We start from the raw sequence: 19,004 nt of genomic DNA on the forward strand, positions 1-19,004 counted from the left end.
CAAAAAAAAATTGCTAACTGCTCTTCCCTGCAATACCAATTAACTTTTTTTCTGATAAAATTATATTACTGTTGTAGTAAAGACTACTTATTTTGGAAGCAAATTCACCCCCTTTTGTTAATTGAGGCTAAGTTTTGTTTTGCTTTTTTCTTTGCAAGTATGTCTCATAGACAGAAATGTGATATTCAAACCATTTTCTACTTTTTTGCTTATATTCACAGAATATGTTAACAAGTTGATTATCTTTGTAAATTTTTAGTATCTGTTAGAATTTTCAAATAAGCTTCATAATAAATTGTAGTTAGTAATTATTGATTTAGTTATAATTTTTATTCACTACCTGTATCCCCTGGTGTTACATGAGCATACAGGTAATAATCAGATATAAAAATCCAATTGAAGGTTAAGGAACTGCCCCAATCACAGATGTAGTGTATTTACCAAATTAACAAAATATAAATCACACTATGTGAGAGCTTTATGGGTTCTATAGTATTTTTTTATGAAAATAAGAGACAAACAGGATGTTCAGCTGATGGTAATTGATACGCCCTACCCATAACGATGCAGTGTCACACAGGATTCTTGAAAAACCCAAAAATTCTGAGCGGCACTACTATTGTGCTTGTCACCTTGAGACATAAGATGTTAAGTCTCATTAATCATCATAGTTAACAAAGAACTATAAAGTTTTTTACCATGTCTTTCCACTTGTCTGTTGGATGTTGAGGGGTGTTGTACCTTTTGAACAATATGAACGTACAGGGCTAATGAGACTTAACATCTTATGTTGAACAACATTTTTTTTTATGATAATAAGAGACGAGACGAGCAGGACGTTCAGCTGATGGTAATTGATACGCCCTGCCCATTACAATGCAGTGCCGCTCAGGATTCTTGAAAAATTCAAAAATTCTGAGCGGCACTACAATTGCGCTCGTCACCTTGAGACATAAGATGTTCAGTCTTATTTGCCCAGTAATTTCACTAGCAACGGCGCCCTTCAGACCAAAACACAGTAATGCTTACACATTACTGCTTCACGTCAGAAATAGGCGCCATTGTGGTACCCATAATCTAGCCGGCATCCTGTGCAATGGAGCCTCCCACTGATAATAATGAGCAGATGTCGCAATTTTGATGTCTTTATCTCATAAAGAAATGGATCTAAATAAATAATTATTAACAGGTCAATGAGTATTAAACTAGTAGATGATCGACATATTTGGACTAGATTATCTTAATGCAATTACATTGAATAACACAAAGGTCTTCTCTTGTTGAGCACCTTATTTTGTTGCTGAATTGGTGGTAGTGTATTCATAAAGTTAGAAAGTAATTATTATAATGCAGTCAAATTTTAGAATACAAATGACATACTTATATATTTCTTTTAGATCTTGCTTTATGTGTCTTGTCTCACACTAGGCCAATCAAACTACAAACTAACTTTATAAAGAGGGGCAACTTATCATGAAGGTCCTGTATCTTTTGTGAGCATATTACATAGACAGTGTTGGAGTGCTACCATGGTACCAATAGACAATAAGTAATAAACCAAAGATATTCTAACAATAGTACTTTACACACACATTAAAGAAATTGTAAGCAGAAGGTAACCAACTATATTAAGGATCAATCATTTTAAAATCATCTTTTCTGAGAGACCAATCAGGAAAAATGTTCAATAATACCAATGGTTATAATCTCACATACATGCACATATAAAGTCACATTGTCACATGTAAGACTATTTTTCAATTAATTGAGATGTTTTTAAATGGTAGATTTTGTGTTAACTAATATGTTAAATTTTGCAGTTTTAAACGAATGTACTAAGTAAGCATTACATACAAAGTTTATTGGAGTACCTAGTTGATATAACATAAGCTTTTTTTTTAAACAAAATGGACCCTAGGAGTTTACTTGCTGAAACAATAGCACCATACCATAATTTTAATTTTTAAGTTCTTAAGTTAGAAAATTTATTGAATTAGGCGTTACTTTGCGGAAATCCATAATTATACGAATGATTTAAGTTTTCTTTAGTGTTCTAATCTGTATACAGATTTTGGCGAGACAACACGTCCTGAGGATGCCTCGTGTAGAGGCGAAACACATGTCGAATTGTTTTAAAAACAAATATTGGTGGAATTAACACTAAAGAAAACTTAAATCATTTGTATTCTTAAGCTACTACTAGTACATACTAGGACATACACAAAAGTTTATAATTATAGCCCTTTGAGATAATATTAAGATTTCTGCTTACATAAATATGATACCCAAAACCTAATGTTTTTTTTTATATTAACCAAATACCAGAGATAATAGGTGTAAGATTAAGATTTTAAAGAAATTAGCCTTATCAATAAATTACCAAACATATAGGTATTTGTAATATAGATAATGTTTTTAATTGAACAGAATGTTGCTTTTAGGCAAGGTCAATGCTGTTAAAATCAGTCGTTAACAGCAATGACCTAGTACTTGGTCACATTTGATGATTGATAACATCATGGAGACATTTTTCTCATGATGAAAATTAATTTTGAGTTGTTAACTCAATACTCAACAATAAGTTGTGATTTTAAAAATTGTTGTGTTAATAGTCAGTTGTATGAAAAAATATTAGCAAGTGTGCAATGGTCTGTCGAATCACTTGACGATATACAAAGGAGTCATAATTTACTAAATTTAAATATGCTCTGTACATGACCTTGTCCAATGTGTCTGAGGACAATTCTTTGTTGTTAAAACTATAAAACTTTATAATGGCTGTGTGTTTAAATTAAATCTTTAAACTACAGAAGCAATTTGAAAAAAAGTAACATCTTGAAAGCATTTTTTTTTTATATGAGAGGGTGTCTCTGTGCAAGATTAAGAAAATATGTCTCACTGGCAGTAGACTAGGGCGTAAAACACGCAAAAAACTGCAAATTATACTGGTTTTTAAACCTCCATTATTCATAATAGTCTGCTAACTTAAAGCATTCCTAATTCTCACTCTGTCTTCTTCTATTGACCTAAGTCAGACTGAGAAAAAACACTCCTTAGCGGCTGTTTTAAGTTAGCGGACCATTACGAATAAGGGGGTAACACTTTGGCTTGTAATATAATGTCACTACGCAACTATATCTGCTCATTAGTTTTGCTTACCACTGAATATATGTACAAAACCCTATATAAATTTTTTGTATGAATTATTTTGTATGAGTATCCATGTACATGTTGTGGTACAATGGAAGTCATGCAATTTTTGTGATTATTAATCTCGATTAGAGATCACTCCTAAAATTGCCACAACCATATCAGCATACTCGGCGTCGATATATCGAGCGACGTTCAGTTACGTGGCCACTTGGAAGAGAAGGCCAAATTGGCTTCTAAAAAGCTTGATGTACTCAGTAGGGCAAGCCAGTACTTCATAGTGTATGTGCGTTCAGCCGTACATGGAAAAATAATCTCACCTCGGGGCGGGCGCTCCCCTGTACCAGATTCTTTCGTTAGACCGCATACAACGAATTGAATCATCGCCGATCAAGTCATCTCCGATTAGACTGATTCTTTGGCTTTGCATAGAGTTGTGCGATCTCTCTGCATCTTCTACTGTATCACGTGTAGTGCTGAGTGCAGTAGCCGAATTCCACCACCGGACATCACGTTAAAAATGCGAATTTATACTCGCATCAACGCCGTTTGCGAGAAAGTTCTTGCCTTGCACAACCACTTTGGAATTAATTACGGCTGCAGTCATCCCGAAGAGAGACGATTCAGGCATCTTTTGACCCCTGGTCTTGCGGATGTCTATGGGTGGTTGCCTCAACGCTTCCCATTACGTTTAAGTCTTGCCCGTTTGTCCCATCTTATATAAAAAAAAACTGCTAAAAAGTAGATTTCGGGTTGGGGAAAAGTTTCTTCGCATATGATATGACTCAAGACATTTTTTTTTGAAAGTTTATTTACAAAATTTAAATAATTCTGTATGATATTTTTTTGCCATCTTATTGGCCAACTTCTTAAAGCTTTCAAAAAGCTCACAATGAACAATTCTATTCCAATCCCACTTTGCACAAATCGCTGTGTTGGAGCCATGTGCATGGCTTTTTGCGTACCTAGCTTTTTTCAAATTCTTTTCAAAACCTGTTTTGCGGTGAATTCCCAATTCTTCAGCTCTGTCGTAATTTCTGATATGCCGATCTTGCTCCACTTTTTCTATAATAGCGTCAATTTAATGATTAACAGGACGACGGGTAATGTGATGCGTAAAGGTGCTCTTTGACATCAAAATTCCGGGATTGAAAACGCTTAAACCAACTTTGTACTACTATTACTGACAATGCTTTACGTCACAAATGATTTTCGTGGCTTGCGTTGCATTTTTTCATTTTTTTTTGTAATAAAATTTGAATTTCTTCATTGGACTTTACTCATTTTGTCAGAAAGAAAAAAAAGAAAAATATCACGAAACTTTACAAATTTATCAATAAAAAGAGTTTTGAAATTAAAACCTTATTAATGTTATGAGAACCAGCCAGATACAAATAGTATAGCCAAACAGATTTTATTACAAGTTTACACATACTATATGCGAAGAGACTTTTTCCGACTAATTCTTACCTATTCATCGTAAGTATATGGGGTTAAACGTAGCGTATTGCGTTGAAAAAAGTTCTTTGCCCTAAAATTTTAAGTAATTGTTTTTGCGAGGGCTCATCAGCATTATTTTTGTTTTTTATAACACATGATATAAAAAATTTTTAGTTAGCTATATGTAGTTGTATGAACGGTAATGGTCTGCTGGGACGTTCAAGTTGTGGTAGTTGACTGCACTTCTTAAAAGTGTTGGGAACGGTCGAATCAGGCGTTCCTTCTGCGATCAGATCGGTGATGTAGTTGCTGGAAAAGTTTGATGTCCAGATTAATAATGCTTCTATGAAAGGATCGGAATGAAAGGAAATAAGAAGGAAAAGTTGTGAGGACCTTGAGAAACAGTGGTTTTGTCTCTACCTGCCACTCTGGTACTTCAAATTCAAAAACACTTTATTCATGTAGGTCACGGAAATGACACTTATAAATGTCAAAAAAAAAAAAATCGTTTCTTATTGATTTTACTGCTACTTCGTAAAGGGTTGAGCTAATGAGTAGCAAGAAACTCATTGCCACTCTTTTAAGTCAAGATTTACATTTTAATTGTTTTACAAATCATTTCAATTACAATATATGCAAAGTGACGCAACAAAAATACTCAAACGTCAAAAACTGAAAGGCTTACACAAGTAAGTCAATAAAAGAAAAAAAAAAGAAAATTAATAGTTATAAACACAAGAGTTATTGAGTATAGTAGATGCATCAATCCACACATACCGTAAATAAATCTTCTCTATCGTATACCTAGTTATGCTTGCCATTGTCCTTTTAAACCACACGGTTTTTATTAAGTAATATAACTTTCAAAAGGAATCATTAAAATATTTCTATTACGCATGCGCTTATTTTATCCGCGTCTCCCATGCAGTACACAAACTAATTAATATTTAAAAAGTTCGGTCGTAATGCGAAAGTTACTTGTTAATTTTTTAGCTCCACAATATGTTCATCGGATCAGCAACATGTACTGTGTATTTTATACTTAAATTTTTTTCGGATCATGTACGGTTTAAGTTATTTAACTTACCTTAAAACCCCAACCTCACTGATTTTTTTAACATTTATATATTGAGGCTCTTTCAAGCTTAAACCACTGATCGTATCGATATGATACTACCACCATTCGATGCGAAATTTATCCTAGATGGTTTATGGCTACTTATTTTGTTATTGTATTTGTAATAAGATAAATAAAATTTATTTTATTTCCTTTTAAAATTCGCCCAGTGAAGCGGGCGGGTACGGCTAGTCATTTATATCTTTAGTACCTACATTATTTTCTCTGTTTATTGCTTATAGTTTTTTATGATATAAAATATAATATTCGTAATAATAAAAGACCTAGGGTAGTTGCAATGAAAGTTGACCCAGTTATGTGACACATCAGGCCGCGGCCAGTGTCATTTCTACGCTGATAAGAGTCAGCCTCGAGTGGAGAGCATCAGTGTCGTAAAATAGGCCACCCTTGACGAGTCTCGAGAAGAGAATCTGTCGAGTTGCAAATTCCCTGTTTGCGATGAAATATGAAGCGGTGCAGTTGTGTCCGGGCTCTCCGATACTGCGCGACTCGTAGCTACAATCGAGAGTGGTTTAAAGTGAACGCAGGCTAGTTGGCTATCCGGCATAGTGGACGATCATAACGCGCAAAGACAACATAATGATAATTCGCTTATTTGTCATGTTAATACTATACGTAAGAGTCCACAGTTAATTACTTAACGAGAGTACTAAATAATAATTGCTGCGCAGTGGTCGGTAAATGTGTTTGACGACTCTTTATTAGTGCAAGTGGCTTTGATTGTAGTATGTTATTTTTATTATTGTTCTAAATCGGCATTCGTTTCAACTTTACAAATATGGAGAAGTCTGCTGAGATGGAGTCTTTATGTAAGAGATTTTGTTCCAATATCGAAGCGTATATTAATTATAGTTTAAGTTTGTCACCTTTGTTTATTATAATTTTCTTTTAAACAACATCTATAAGATAAACATTGCGGTGGCAAACAATGCCGACATTTTCACTCGTGGATTGAGTCACAGACTTATTGTTGAGTTTTTTATCGTAGATTGTTGTACTCCAGTAACATTTCTAATTCATTAATCGCTCGTCTAGCGTTCCTATTATTGCAATATTTTGCTCAATGATATATTCTAAACGGGTGTGATATTTTAATTTCATGGAAGTTGGTTCATATAGCTCGTCCGATAGCCTCGAAGAAGTAGGTACATGCTGTCTTCCATGCTTCGGTACGATGATATAATATATTGCGTGGTTCAAATATAAAACGTTTGCAATAATCATTTTACTTATTATAATTATTTTGTTACATGTGCCGTTTTTCGCTTCTCTGCATAAACAGCGGTAAGTGAATTTTCATTATTCTTTTTCTAGCCATCAGCAATATTGATTACGATTGTTTCAAAATTAAAATAGTACACGATTTTAATATTGAAGTCAGTAGGTTGTGAGTGTAAACCGTTTTGGTCGGTTGATACTTTATATTGTATGCATAGGTGTTTTATGTTATTGAAATTAAAATATTGGGTCGCGGGGACCGTTCATTGTGTGTAACTCACGTACGAGGTACGAATACATTCTGAACAATTACGGATAGGAATTCGCGTCCGCTATTTGGCCCTCGTTCCTCGTTGCGATGAACGATTGTCGGGCTTCGGGACCATCAATTTGACACAGATATCGATGTCCCCGTGGCCAGGCAATGGCTAGATGACACACAATAAACACGACACGGCCATCAGTGACAAATGTGTTCGTCATCCACTCACACCTTAGCTGTTGTCTTCAGTACGCGATAGATTAATCGCGAAGTGGTCGCTCCTAGTGTAAACCAATGCATTCAATCATTCTGTAAATATACTGCGATTTGCATAAATACTGTGCTAATGAACATTCGTTACTATTTTGGTTTGGTGCGTAAAAGGGCTGGCGAGCAGTAAACTGCTAGGAATGCCGTGTTGGAATGAAACACTTGTTTTAGAAGCGCAAATAGAAACGGCCTGATATATTTATGCCCGCCGGCTTTACAACTAAACAGTTTGGTTATTATTTTTTCGTTTCAAACTGTTATCAGCCAGCTTAAAGCTGTTGTTGATTCACGGTGCTCCGGATGTGATTTGTCGACGGAATATGTGGTATCGCGCTTGCTGGCACCATATTGCAGTAATCGGAACAGTATGTTTCCTTTAAATACCGCCGACGGTCGGTACTTGTAAATAATACAAGCATTTAACTTTGGTATTTGTGTTTGTGTTGTGGATTGTGACAATGGCGTCACTGCCGAAGTCGAATTTTGACAGACTGCGCAATCGGCCCGTCCTATCTCGCTATCCACCCCTGATCTCAGATTCAGGACAGGTGAGCAATTCTTATTAATTTACGCAATATAGTATTTTTCTGTTAAATGAAGTGGTTATTATCTTATCTATAAATTATTATCGGGTATACATGACTCAATCTAACTGTATAAGACTGCACTTGTATTAATAAGTAGAATAAGTGATGGAATTATTTTGTTAATTAAGATTATATTTAATTCAGTTAACAATGTGCATAAAGTTAAATACTGACGTTCACACAGCCAGTTTCGCAGTCAGCGTTGCCTGAAAACTTGTCTGTCCAACAGAAATAGAAAAACCTTCATATTGTAAAATGTTTGCTTTAAAATTTAAATCCATTTTGCTAAGGGAAATCGCTTTTGTTAAGTAAATGAAAAATTCATTTTTAATATGTTATTATTTATGAGTAATTTCTATATTGAATGTTAACTAAGTTATTCGTATAAATTTTTTGTAAGTTTTTGTCACAGCCTCGTGTTAGTAGGTCACTCGTCAAAATATATTTAGTGTTCAGGTTATAGGGAGTCGCCAATTGATGTTAGTTTAATTAACTTTTTATTTATGAAAGACATTAGATATGATTATTTGCACCTATCCCATCCGAAATGGTCTCGTTATTTATGGTTATCTGTGTAAATACATGTCTCGTTAACTTTCATCCAATGAGTCTGTGACCTTGAAAAGCATAGTTCAAGGTCAAACCCATTTTCTAATAATTTTTTAAAAATAGAATTTCAAATCACATATTGAACGTCAAAAATGAATGATGAAAACGAGCTCAAGACACTCAGCAGGCTTCTTTTTAGTTTGATAAATAAAATTTTGTTTCAGTAAATTTTATTTTTTAAATAGCCTGAGGCGGTCGCTACGTAAAGAGAGTAATTAATGTTATAATAACCTTTATCACACAATCGTTTTTTAAAAACTACATGTTTTGAATTTCGTAACACATTTGTTTTGAATATTTTTTGAAATCAAATGGTACTTAACCTAGTAGTACGCATAACAGTGTTACGTTTGTTCGTGGCGTTAATTGATAACACCATGATAACCATACATACATAATATTATCAAGAATATAAATTTTTCAAAAAAAAATAATAGTTCTCATTAGAGTACAGTAATATCCCGACTTACGTTAACCTCGGGGTTAACTTAGTCGGCTAAGCAAACGCGTATTTCAGTAAAACGCGTAACTCTAATTACACGTTTAGCTTAATTCAATTTGTCTATTCGTAACTTGTTTAAGCGACTTGCTTTAAATCAAACTTTTGGGATGAAATAATAAATGAGTACTCACAAGACTTTATTAAGATATTAATTATAATCATAAAATGTTATTTTTTCATTAACTTTTTTATGTGCTTGTTATATGCTCGCGGCTTTATATACGTAAATAAGGGTGAAATTTGTATGAATACTTATTTTTAATTTAAACCATGCAAACAAAAACATTATTCTCTGTGCAGGCTACGTACGTGGAAGGAATTGGTGAAATTTTCATGAAAACCTATCCGACAATATTTTTAAATTTGTTTTTTTTTGTGTTCGCCTAGACTCCCTTTAATATATTTATATTTATACACACTTTTTACACAAATTATCTTGCCCCAAGTTAAGCATATATAGCCTGTGTTATGGGTTACAAGACAATGATATATTTAATACAATATATTTACTTAAACATACATATTACATTCATATAAACACACATAAATACATTTAAACATCCATGACTCGGAAACAAACATCTATATTCATCATATAAATGCTTGCACCTACCGGGATTCGAACCCGGGACCCTTTATCATATACATTCGGTTCTTAGATATCTATAGATAGATTTTTATCCGATACGTCGACTCTACAGTTTAATTACAGTATAGATAGAACGAAGATAGGTTTATGTGTGTAATTACACCCCGATTTATGCGAATTTGACGTACGTCGGTTATTGCTCAGTCCCACCTGTTGCGTAAGTTTGCTATAGATATAAATAAATATAAGGATAGTGTGTGTGGGCAAGTCGGTCGCGGGAGACCTCGTAGAATATTCGTCGACCAAATTGGGGACGTTTTGAGAAAAGGAGAGGTCCGAAGCGACCGCAACCGGCGAGCATGTATGAAAAGAGTAATGAATGTAGAGGAAGCGCGTGAGGTTTGTAAGGATTGAAGCAAATGGCATTCTATTGTCTCTGCCTACCCCGAGGGGAAGAAGGCGTGAGTGTGTATTATTTAATTAAAATTTAATAGAATAATAATAACTATTGTTTATTACAATACTTAAAATACAAATACATATAAAATTTGTGTTGGAATCTCCTTTTAATCATGAGTTGCCTGTAGTGAGAGGCTCGGCTTCTCTATAGCAGAAACATATTTAAACATTTGTATGAGTGTGTAAATTTTTTGCGCTGTGTGTGTGTGTGTTCGTATACTACTCTATATTTAATGATTTTATCTTAGGTACTGTAGGTTTTCTGTATCCTCGCAAATATAAGCCTTTATCCAATAAGTTATTTGCATTCATTTATTTTTTATTTTTATGGAATTGGAGGACAAACTAGCGTACGGGTCACCTGGTGTTAAGTGATCACCGCCGCCCACATTCTCTTGCAACACCACGCGTGTACGCGCTTTTTATTGAAGGTACCCATGTCGTATCGTCCCGGAAACACCGCACAAGGAAGCTCATTCAAGGAAGCTCCTTGAAAACAGCACTGTGGAGGACCGCCACACATCCAGATGGTGGGGATGATATCCTAACTTGTGGCGTGTCGTGCGAAGGTGGAATTCGGCGGCAGGAATCAGGTTAAACAGCTCTTTGGAACATTCCCCGTGATAAATGCGGTAGAAGACACACAATGAAGCGACGTCTCTACGCAACGCCAAGTGATCCAGCCGTTCGCAGAGCACTGGATCCCCGATTATATTGTTGACTGTATTTTTTTATAATGAAGAAAGGTTGCGGATTTTTCATACTGCTATTGTATAGATCAGGGGTCGGCAAGTAGTTTTAGGTGAGGTCCGTCGTACTAACGAACTTCTGGAACGATTTTTTTTTAAATTTTATCTTTGAGGAAGGTGTTTCACATACCTACGTGTGTCGAAGCAAACATAATAGCTCAACCAGGGGCGTGTATATCATATAGGCAATTATGCAGTGCCTACCTCGTTATGAACTAAACTAAAATAATTAAATCAATATAGCAATAGTGTTAAAATGAATTTACTACCTACAGTAGGCAGTCTACAGATTGCATATTATACGAAACAAGCAGCGTTTCATACAACTTATGTCGTACTGTCGGTCTTAAAGCGCAACTACGACTAGTTAGATCTACAGTGCCTACCTTGCGAGAAAAGCAATGCACGCCCCTGGGCTCAACTGATTGTTTTTTGCAATTTTCATAATATTTTTCTTTATCATAATTAGCTGTAAAATATTATTTCAATAAATAAAGGTATACTATACCTTATCTACGTATTAATTTGTACTTGGTCAACAATACATTACATATTTGGCGGTCCGAGGTTCGTACCTATCGCAGTCCGCCTGTTGCCGACCCTTACTATAGATGATAATGTAGTTTCAAACTCTTTACGAGCACCGTGCAAACCTTCTAACAAATATAAAAGTCTCTATCCCACAATATTACGCAGTAATTTTGTTGACCGAATCGGGATAGTATTCCTACGCCACTGCATTTGGGCGTATCCGTGAAAGCGTCGGTTTTCAATCAAAACACAGGATGGATTTTCCCGGCTCGGAGGCTTATTGCTCTACAGAACACCACTGCGCAGCTACGGTTCTCAGACAGTTTTAAAACACCCGGGCTTAAATAATCTTAATATATATAAATTACGTGACACGTTGTTTGTCCGCGATGGACTCCTAAACTAAGAAACGGATTTTAATGGGGATAACTTCATGGATTACAGTTTAGTCCAACTTGAGAGATAGGATACTTTTTATTTCGATTTGGGACCCATAATTATCTTTTTTTCCAATTTTTGTTTTGTATGGACATATTTTCTATGAGACAATTTAGTAACGCACGTTTTGACAGTTCTGCTGTGAAACAATTTCATTATAACAACGCATACGTTACGAAATAATTCTTGATGTTTTGAAATATTATTGTCAAATTCCTATAAAACAGTATTTTTTTTATTATCTACAGAACAACGTCTGTCGGGTCAGCTAGTATATTATATGTTATTAATATATATCACGAAAAATGATACTATCAATTATATGCATGTACCTAATTATATAAATTCAGTTCTGTATTTGCAAGAAAAGAATTTATAGCTAAAGATGTTACAAATTTAGGAGTAGGCACATGTTTCGTCTTGACAGACAGGCAAGTATTTTAGTGTCTACATTTCATGATAAATAAAATAAATTTATTATTGATTCTTTTAAGTGGGTTAACGTAAACTTTCACGTAACTATACATTACAATCTAATTTTTTTTTAACATCCTGTATATATTATACTAGTACAACACCTTCTCGCAAAATCTTCAAAAAGTCTGTGCGCTCAAATTGCTGAAATTATATACTTAATAACTAAGTTGTTTTATGTATTCCTCGTAGGGGAGGTATAAACATATTATAAATCTATATCTTTATATTTACTTTAAGCATTTTATTCAGACGATTCACATTATAACTTAAATTACCATTGACGACAACTATAGCGAAGTGACACCGACATCTTCGTCTTTTTGTCCTACTCAGGCAAAGACCTCCTCCATATATTTTCATTCTTTTCGATCACTGGTCAATCTAGTCCAGGTGGTTCCCACTGTTGAATTTAGCTCGTCCCCCCATCTTTGGAACAGTTCGTCTTTTTCGCGTATTGTATTTTGGATTCCAATGCATTATGCTACTTTAAATATAAAAAATTTCATAAACACTGTGTTCAAATACCCGACAAATGCGAAGCGCACTTAAAGAAGATTTTACTTCAAAAAAAAAATATATAAATTATCTGTGGTCTAGTTATGACCTATAATTAACCTCTAGTACATTATACAAATAATGATGAATATTATGAAGATGCATTGATATAATGACAGATGAGACGACTATTTACATTACCCAGTTACAAGTGGCTATATTCAGCTAGGAATTGTATTACAATTTACATGCGACGTACCACTGTTAGTGTTTAACGGATGCAGAATGTTTTGCAAACACAAATGTGGTTATGATGGCACGTGCCTTTTGGCCAAACAACCGCGCTACGTTCAAACAGTATCAGACTCCTGTGAATGATAAATCACGATTGACGGTACAGCTTGGTAATACTTCAAAATTAACGCGCTCTTAGGCTGATATCAATAGAGGGTACTTTGACTTTGCTCAGACTTTACTTACGTTAAGCTTAGATGAGTGTAATAAGACGCGAACTTGACATTTGCATTGGGCTGTCTTAGCTTAAGCTCAGAATGAATTCAGCTGTTCAATAACTATAAAAACGAAATCAATAAGTAAAGTTTGGAAAAAAAATGGGTACACTCTACAGATCTCAGCTTAGTCTTCTGGAGTGGTAAAAATAATCAAAACTCCAAGAGAATTGTATGAGGTTGGGGATCAAAAATAGAGAAACTCAGCACTGCAACATACAAAGCGCAGGCGCTGCCATATGCCATATGGAGTATTATTGCTCTCATCTTTGGTCTACCGCAACCTGCACCCCAATATCAGACATTTGACGCAGTGCCACAAAGTGCTGCAAGAACTGTAGGGTCTCTGTAAATGTTTCCATTTGACCACATACAACGAAGAGCGGCTTTAATCATCGACGATTAGTCATCTCAATCGGCTTGATTCTTAGGCCTTGGGTAGAGATGTGGATTTCTCTCTGCATCTTCTAACGCTTACCCCTGGTAAATCCAGGGGGCAAATTGCACACCACACTAACGTCAGTATGCTAAATACAACCCGCATCATCTTAACGTCTAGCGTTCCACAAACGCGCGCTATGCAAGATATTTCTTGCCTCGCGCAGCCTCTTTGTGGGATCAATTACCGGCTGCTGTTTTCCCGAATCGATACGACTTAGGAACGTTCAAGAAAAGAGCACACTCCCTTTAAGGCTGGCAACGGATTTCTTGACCCAAGTTGTTGCGGATGTCCATGGGCGATTGCCACACCGCAGTCCCCATCACGTTAGCCTCTTGCTCGATTGCCCCCTTTTGTATAAAAAAAAAATTATCATCGTATCGCCTCAAAGCGACGACCGCAAATTCTAGAAACTGAATTTTTCGTATCCTGCATTTTAGGTGAACGTAATTTTGGAATGGGAATTAAAGGAACATATATTTGCGTAACGAATGAAATGGAAAGCAAAATTACATTTATAATAGCTAGCAATTTTATTTAATGCGTCATATATAACATTCTATGGTATAATTAATATTATTGACGAATGTGTACCGCAAGCATACAAGGACATCAGTATTTTTCCTTGTACTTATGTAAGCATAGACCTCAGCAGGTTGAGTACACAGTTACAATTTGTGTACTTAATGACAAGTGCGTTTAATTGTTTTAACGATTACTAATTACCAACCTACATAACTATCTCTTATGGCTGTTTACTTGACCCTACACACGAATAGCATAATACATTATCTTCCATTATCGTTGAGTTTTACGAGTATAGGGCACTTGATTTAAGTATTGTCAGGACCACCTTTGCTCCTACAACATTTATGATGGAATCGGTAGAGGTTTTTTTTATGAAAATAAGGAACGAGACGAGCAGGACGTTCAGCTAATTGCGCTACACTACAATTGCGCTCGTCACCTTGAGACATAAGATGTTAAGTCTCATTTGCTCAGTAATTTCACTAGCTACGGTGCCCTTCAGACCCAAACACATTACTGCTTCACGGTAGAAATAGGCGCCGTTGTGGTACCCATAGGTAATCTAGCCGGCATCATGTGAAAAGGACTGGTAAAATGGTGATTTTCATATATTTTGAAGCTGTTTGTGGGTATCTGTGTGAGAATCCCTCATGTCTAGACGCTTTGGGCCGGATAAACAACGAGCGCTGGAACTATTGAAAAATAGCCAGCACAATGGTATAGCCTAAAATGAATGCGTCCGTTGTACGAGTAAAGAACAATATGGCTTTATTTCGAAGCGTGTTAATAATACAATAGTAAAATCTAGCGAAAATCCAATAGAAAGAAGTCGTAGTAGCGAATAATTAATGATCATGTCTCGAACATCTGAAGGCCGGCTCTGTCGTGTGAAACTGTGACAATAGTGAATAGAACTTACGAATAGAATAAAAATATCGACTATTTGGACTGAATATCATCAATTTTGATCTTTAGCTAACTGTATCACTACATATTATCAAATAAAGTCGTCCGCTGCGTCTGTCTATCCGTCTGTTCGCGATTAACTCAAAAACTACTGCACCGATTTTCAAGCTGTTTTCACCAATGAATAGCGTGGATCTCTAGGAAGGTTTAATTAATACTTAATTTATTAAGTTTTTATTGTTTTTTTTATTTTTTTTATTATTATTATTGAACCAACAGCACACAAAAATTAAACTATTAACAAAAATATTATGCGATGGCCGACTGCCAATTACAGGTTCACACTATTTATGGTATAACATTTAACGCTCTAATTAAACTATGATTAAATCAAAATAAAAAAAAATAACTAATACATATAAAGGTTTTTGTATACATTTATATAATACATATATCCTATTAATATTATAAATGTGAAAGTTTGTATGTCTGGATGTATGTTTGAACTTCTTTAACGCAAAAACTCCTGATTGGATTTTGATGAAACTTTACAATAATATAGCTTACACACCAGAATAACACATAGGCTATTTATTACTTATAAAACTATCGCGTGAATTATACTTTATATGGCAAAACAACGTTTGCCGGGTCAGCTAGTTTACAATATTTGTTGGAGATGTTGAAAATAAGACTTTCAATGGAAACGCTGTCTAAACCCTTTGATGTATCACAAAATAATGTATGGTGAAATTGCGTATCTAAAGGCTGACTGACAAACACAAGTTATATGCGTAACTTTTATTACTAGCTGCCCCGACAGACGTTGTTCTATAGATGATAAAAAAAATACTGTTTTATAGGAATTTGGCAATAATACTATGTTACTTAGGAAGAGTTATTAGTTTTTGGCCATTCGTTCTTGGCAAATTGGAACAACTCAAAGCAAGTAATACCTACCATTATACCTAGTCTTGCCATAAATAATGAGACAAAAAAAAATTCTATTGCAAATAACATTTATTACTTTTACAGTGTGTTAGTTTAATACATAAATATAAAACAATTTAAAATATATAAAGCTTATTCGAAGTGGTCTCCATTGGCTGCAATACAGTGTCCTTTAAACGTTGAGGCCAATAGAACAAGATCAATAGAAGCACGCCCTCTTTCCATGGCAAAATTCTTCTCTGCCAATCATACGGATTGTTTTAGGAACTCTAAATTGGCGTTTAGAGCAAGCCGTACTCTCTAAAACTGACCATATATCAAACATAAACATAAACTTGTTATGCCTACTACTCGGTTGGGTCGAGTTAGTATGTCTTTTGTTGGGCGATGTATATGCTTCTACAATATGATCCCAGAAAATGTACAAAACAAATGTGTTACGAAATAAAAAAGAATTGTTAAAAAACGTTTGTGTGGGAAAGGTTATTATAGCATAAACGATTTTCTTAATGACACCACGGACTGGGAATAAAGCGAACACCCTCAGGCTCTTTAATTATAAATGTTTATTGTGCGATATTACATTGTAATCCATATTTTATATTAAAAAAAAAAGCCCGCTGAGTTTCTTGCGCCCATTCTTCTCAGGTCTGAGGCAGTCTCTTTTGAATGGGTGGTAGATTTTGACGTTCAATAAGTGATTTTAAATCCTATGTTGAATAAAAATATTTCAATTTGAATTTGAATTTATCATAATCCAAACGATTACGATCGGAACTAGACGACGGCCAGTCTTCAGCTCTGATGAAGACCGAAACGTTCGTTTCCAACTAAGACTGCGTAGACTGATATTTATCACCCGGCGCAGAGTCTTCCTGGAGAACCATTCGTTTTGTTATGAGGCTTCACCACCTTCCCAACAATTATAAGTATATTGATACACTTTTGCCGATGTTTTGATACCTTTTTCACAAAAGTATGGCTCAGTCACTCCTTCATAGCTAATACCCCACCAAACTATCACTGAAGTCGTATAGTGCCCACGTTGCACTCTGTCGACTAATTGGGAAGCTTCCTTAGAGCTTTGAGCATAAATACGGTGATTGTTGAAATGTTGATCAATTGTAAAAAAATTCTCATCCGTAAATAAAATTGTTCTGTGACCTTTGCGTGCCGCTTCAGTAGTTGTTTCGATGTTACGACCCTATTTATCTTTAAATTATTAGTTACGAAATGACCAGTACGTCTCTTATAGGCTGCAAGTGTTTTAAGTCATCTTTTAAAACATGCGACATGGCTTTAGGTGCTATCTTCAGCTCCCGAGATAAAATATTTTGCTTTCGGACAGGATGTTTTCGAATTCTTTTGCTTACTGCTTTGACCACCTTTTTCGTACGAACACTACGTGGACGGCCAGATCTTTTCTGTCACAAACAGAGGAGGTCTCATTGTAAGATGTTTATAGCCCGGAACATAAACATCTTACTAATACCAAGCGTATGGAGAGTTTTAAAAATTGCATGTGTCTCCATACCTACTTTGTGTAGTGCAATCACAGCGATTCGGTTCTCTTTATCACCCCACTCCATTTTAATATCGCAAAGTACCTATGGTAGAATGTATTGGCGCCAAAATGAGAACTGACATACACAGAATGACAGATTCCAAATTCAAATGTTATATTTTGTTTATTTTTAATTGTAACAGTATTTATGGCCAGGCTAAGTAACACAGGCACAGTTTAAGAAATAGACATCAAATAGTTATATTGTTTATGATACTGCTTACCTACAAGGCTGGTGAGATGGAAACAAATTTAAAAATAAATTGTTATTATTAAGGAACCGACCAGACATAACGTGTATTACGGCCTCATCTTCACAAGAGCTTTCAGTATGTTTACGGTTCAACAAACTTGGAGAATTGTGTGCTGTTACAGTTTACCTCGCAAGTAAAGTACTTACTATCGGTGTTATTTCAAAAAAAAAATTAAACATGGCTTAGACACATGTTTTGTTAGACAGTGATCTAACAATAATGACGTCTAAAATGGAGTTGATCTTTTTCTATTACAAAACAGTGTTGGGTTGTGTTTAAGTAAAATTTCGTTAAGCACAGCCTAAACTGAAGTGTACAGGAATTAAAGGAGCGGACGCCATTTTTGTCAGCTGTCATCTATCTGTCATCATATAATCTAAATCTTCCATATGAATATGATCTATCTGTTAGACAAACCTTAGACAAGCTTCGACTCGTGTTTAAATATAAGCAATGTCTTAAGATTGTTGAACGCTAAAACACAGATTTGTAATAGAACTTTTTTAAAACAAGTGTTCAACACGTGTTTAACTCTTTTGTAATCTAATATATAAAATTCTCGTGCCATGGTGTTAAACTTTGAACTCCTCCGAAACAGCTTGACCGATTCTCATGAAATTTTGTGCGCATATTGGGTAGGTCTGAGAATCGGACAACATCTATTTTTCATCCCCCTAAATGTTAAGGGTGGTCCACACGAATTTTTATTTTTAATATTTTGACATTTTTTTTAAATTTGTTTGATTATGAGCATTAAACAATATAAAACATTATATACATACAACTTCAAATTTTCACCCATCTACGATCAACAGTTACTTTTGTATCGCGATTTTAATATCGGCAATACAACGTTTGCTGGGTCAGCTAGTAACACTATATTTGTTTAATTTTAGTTGTGGTATTAGAGATTGAGTAGACTGAAGGACAAAATCTGTC

At 35.0% G+C, this 19,004-nt stretch overlaps 1 protein-coding gene across 1 annotated transcript in view; it reads left to right on the plus strand.

Moving 5' to 3' along the window:
• Positions 1-7,468: 7,468 nt before the first annotated feature.
• Positions 7,469-19,004, plus strand: part of LOC126966314 (septin-7) — an 80,800-nt gene continuing 69,264 nt past the window's right edge. Inside the window, exon 1 of the mRNA XM_050810296.1 lies at positions 7,469-8,026. Coding sequence (XP_050666253.1) covers positions 7,937-8,026 — 90 coding nt within the window. The 5' untranslated portion in view covers positions 7,469-7,936. The remainder of the gene's footprint in view (positions 8,027-19,004) is intronic.

This window comes from Leptidea sinapis, chromosome 10 (genome assembly GCF_905404315.1).
Source record: "Leptidea sinapis chromosome 10, ilLepSina1.1, whole genome shotgun sequence".
Classification (NCBI taxonomy): domain Eukaryota; kingdom Metazoa; phylum Arthropoda; class Insecta; order Lepidoptera; family Pieridae; genus Leptidea; species Leptidea sinapis.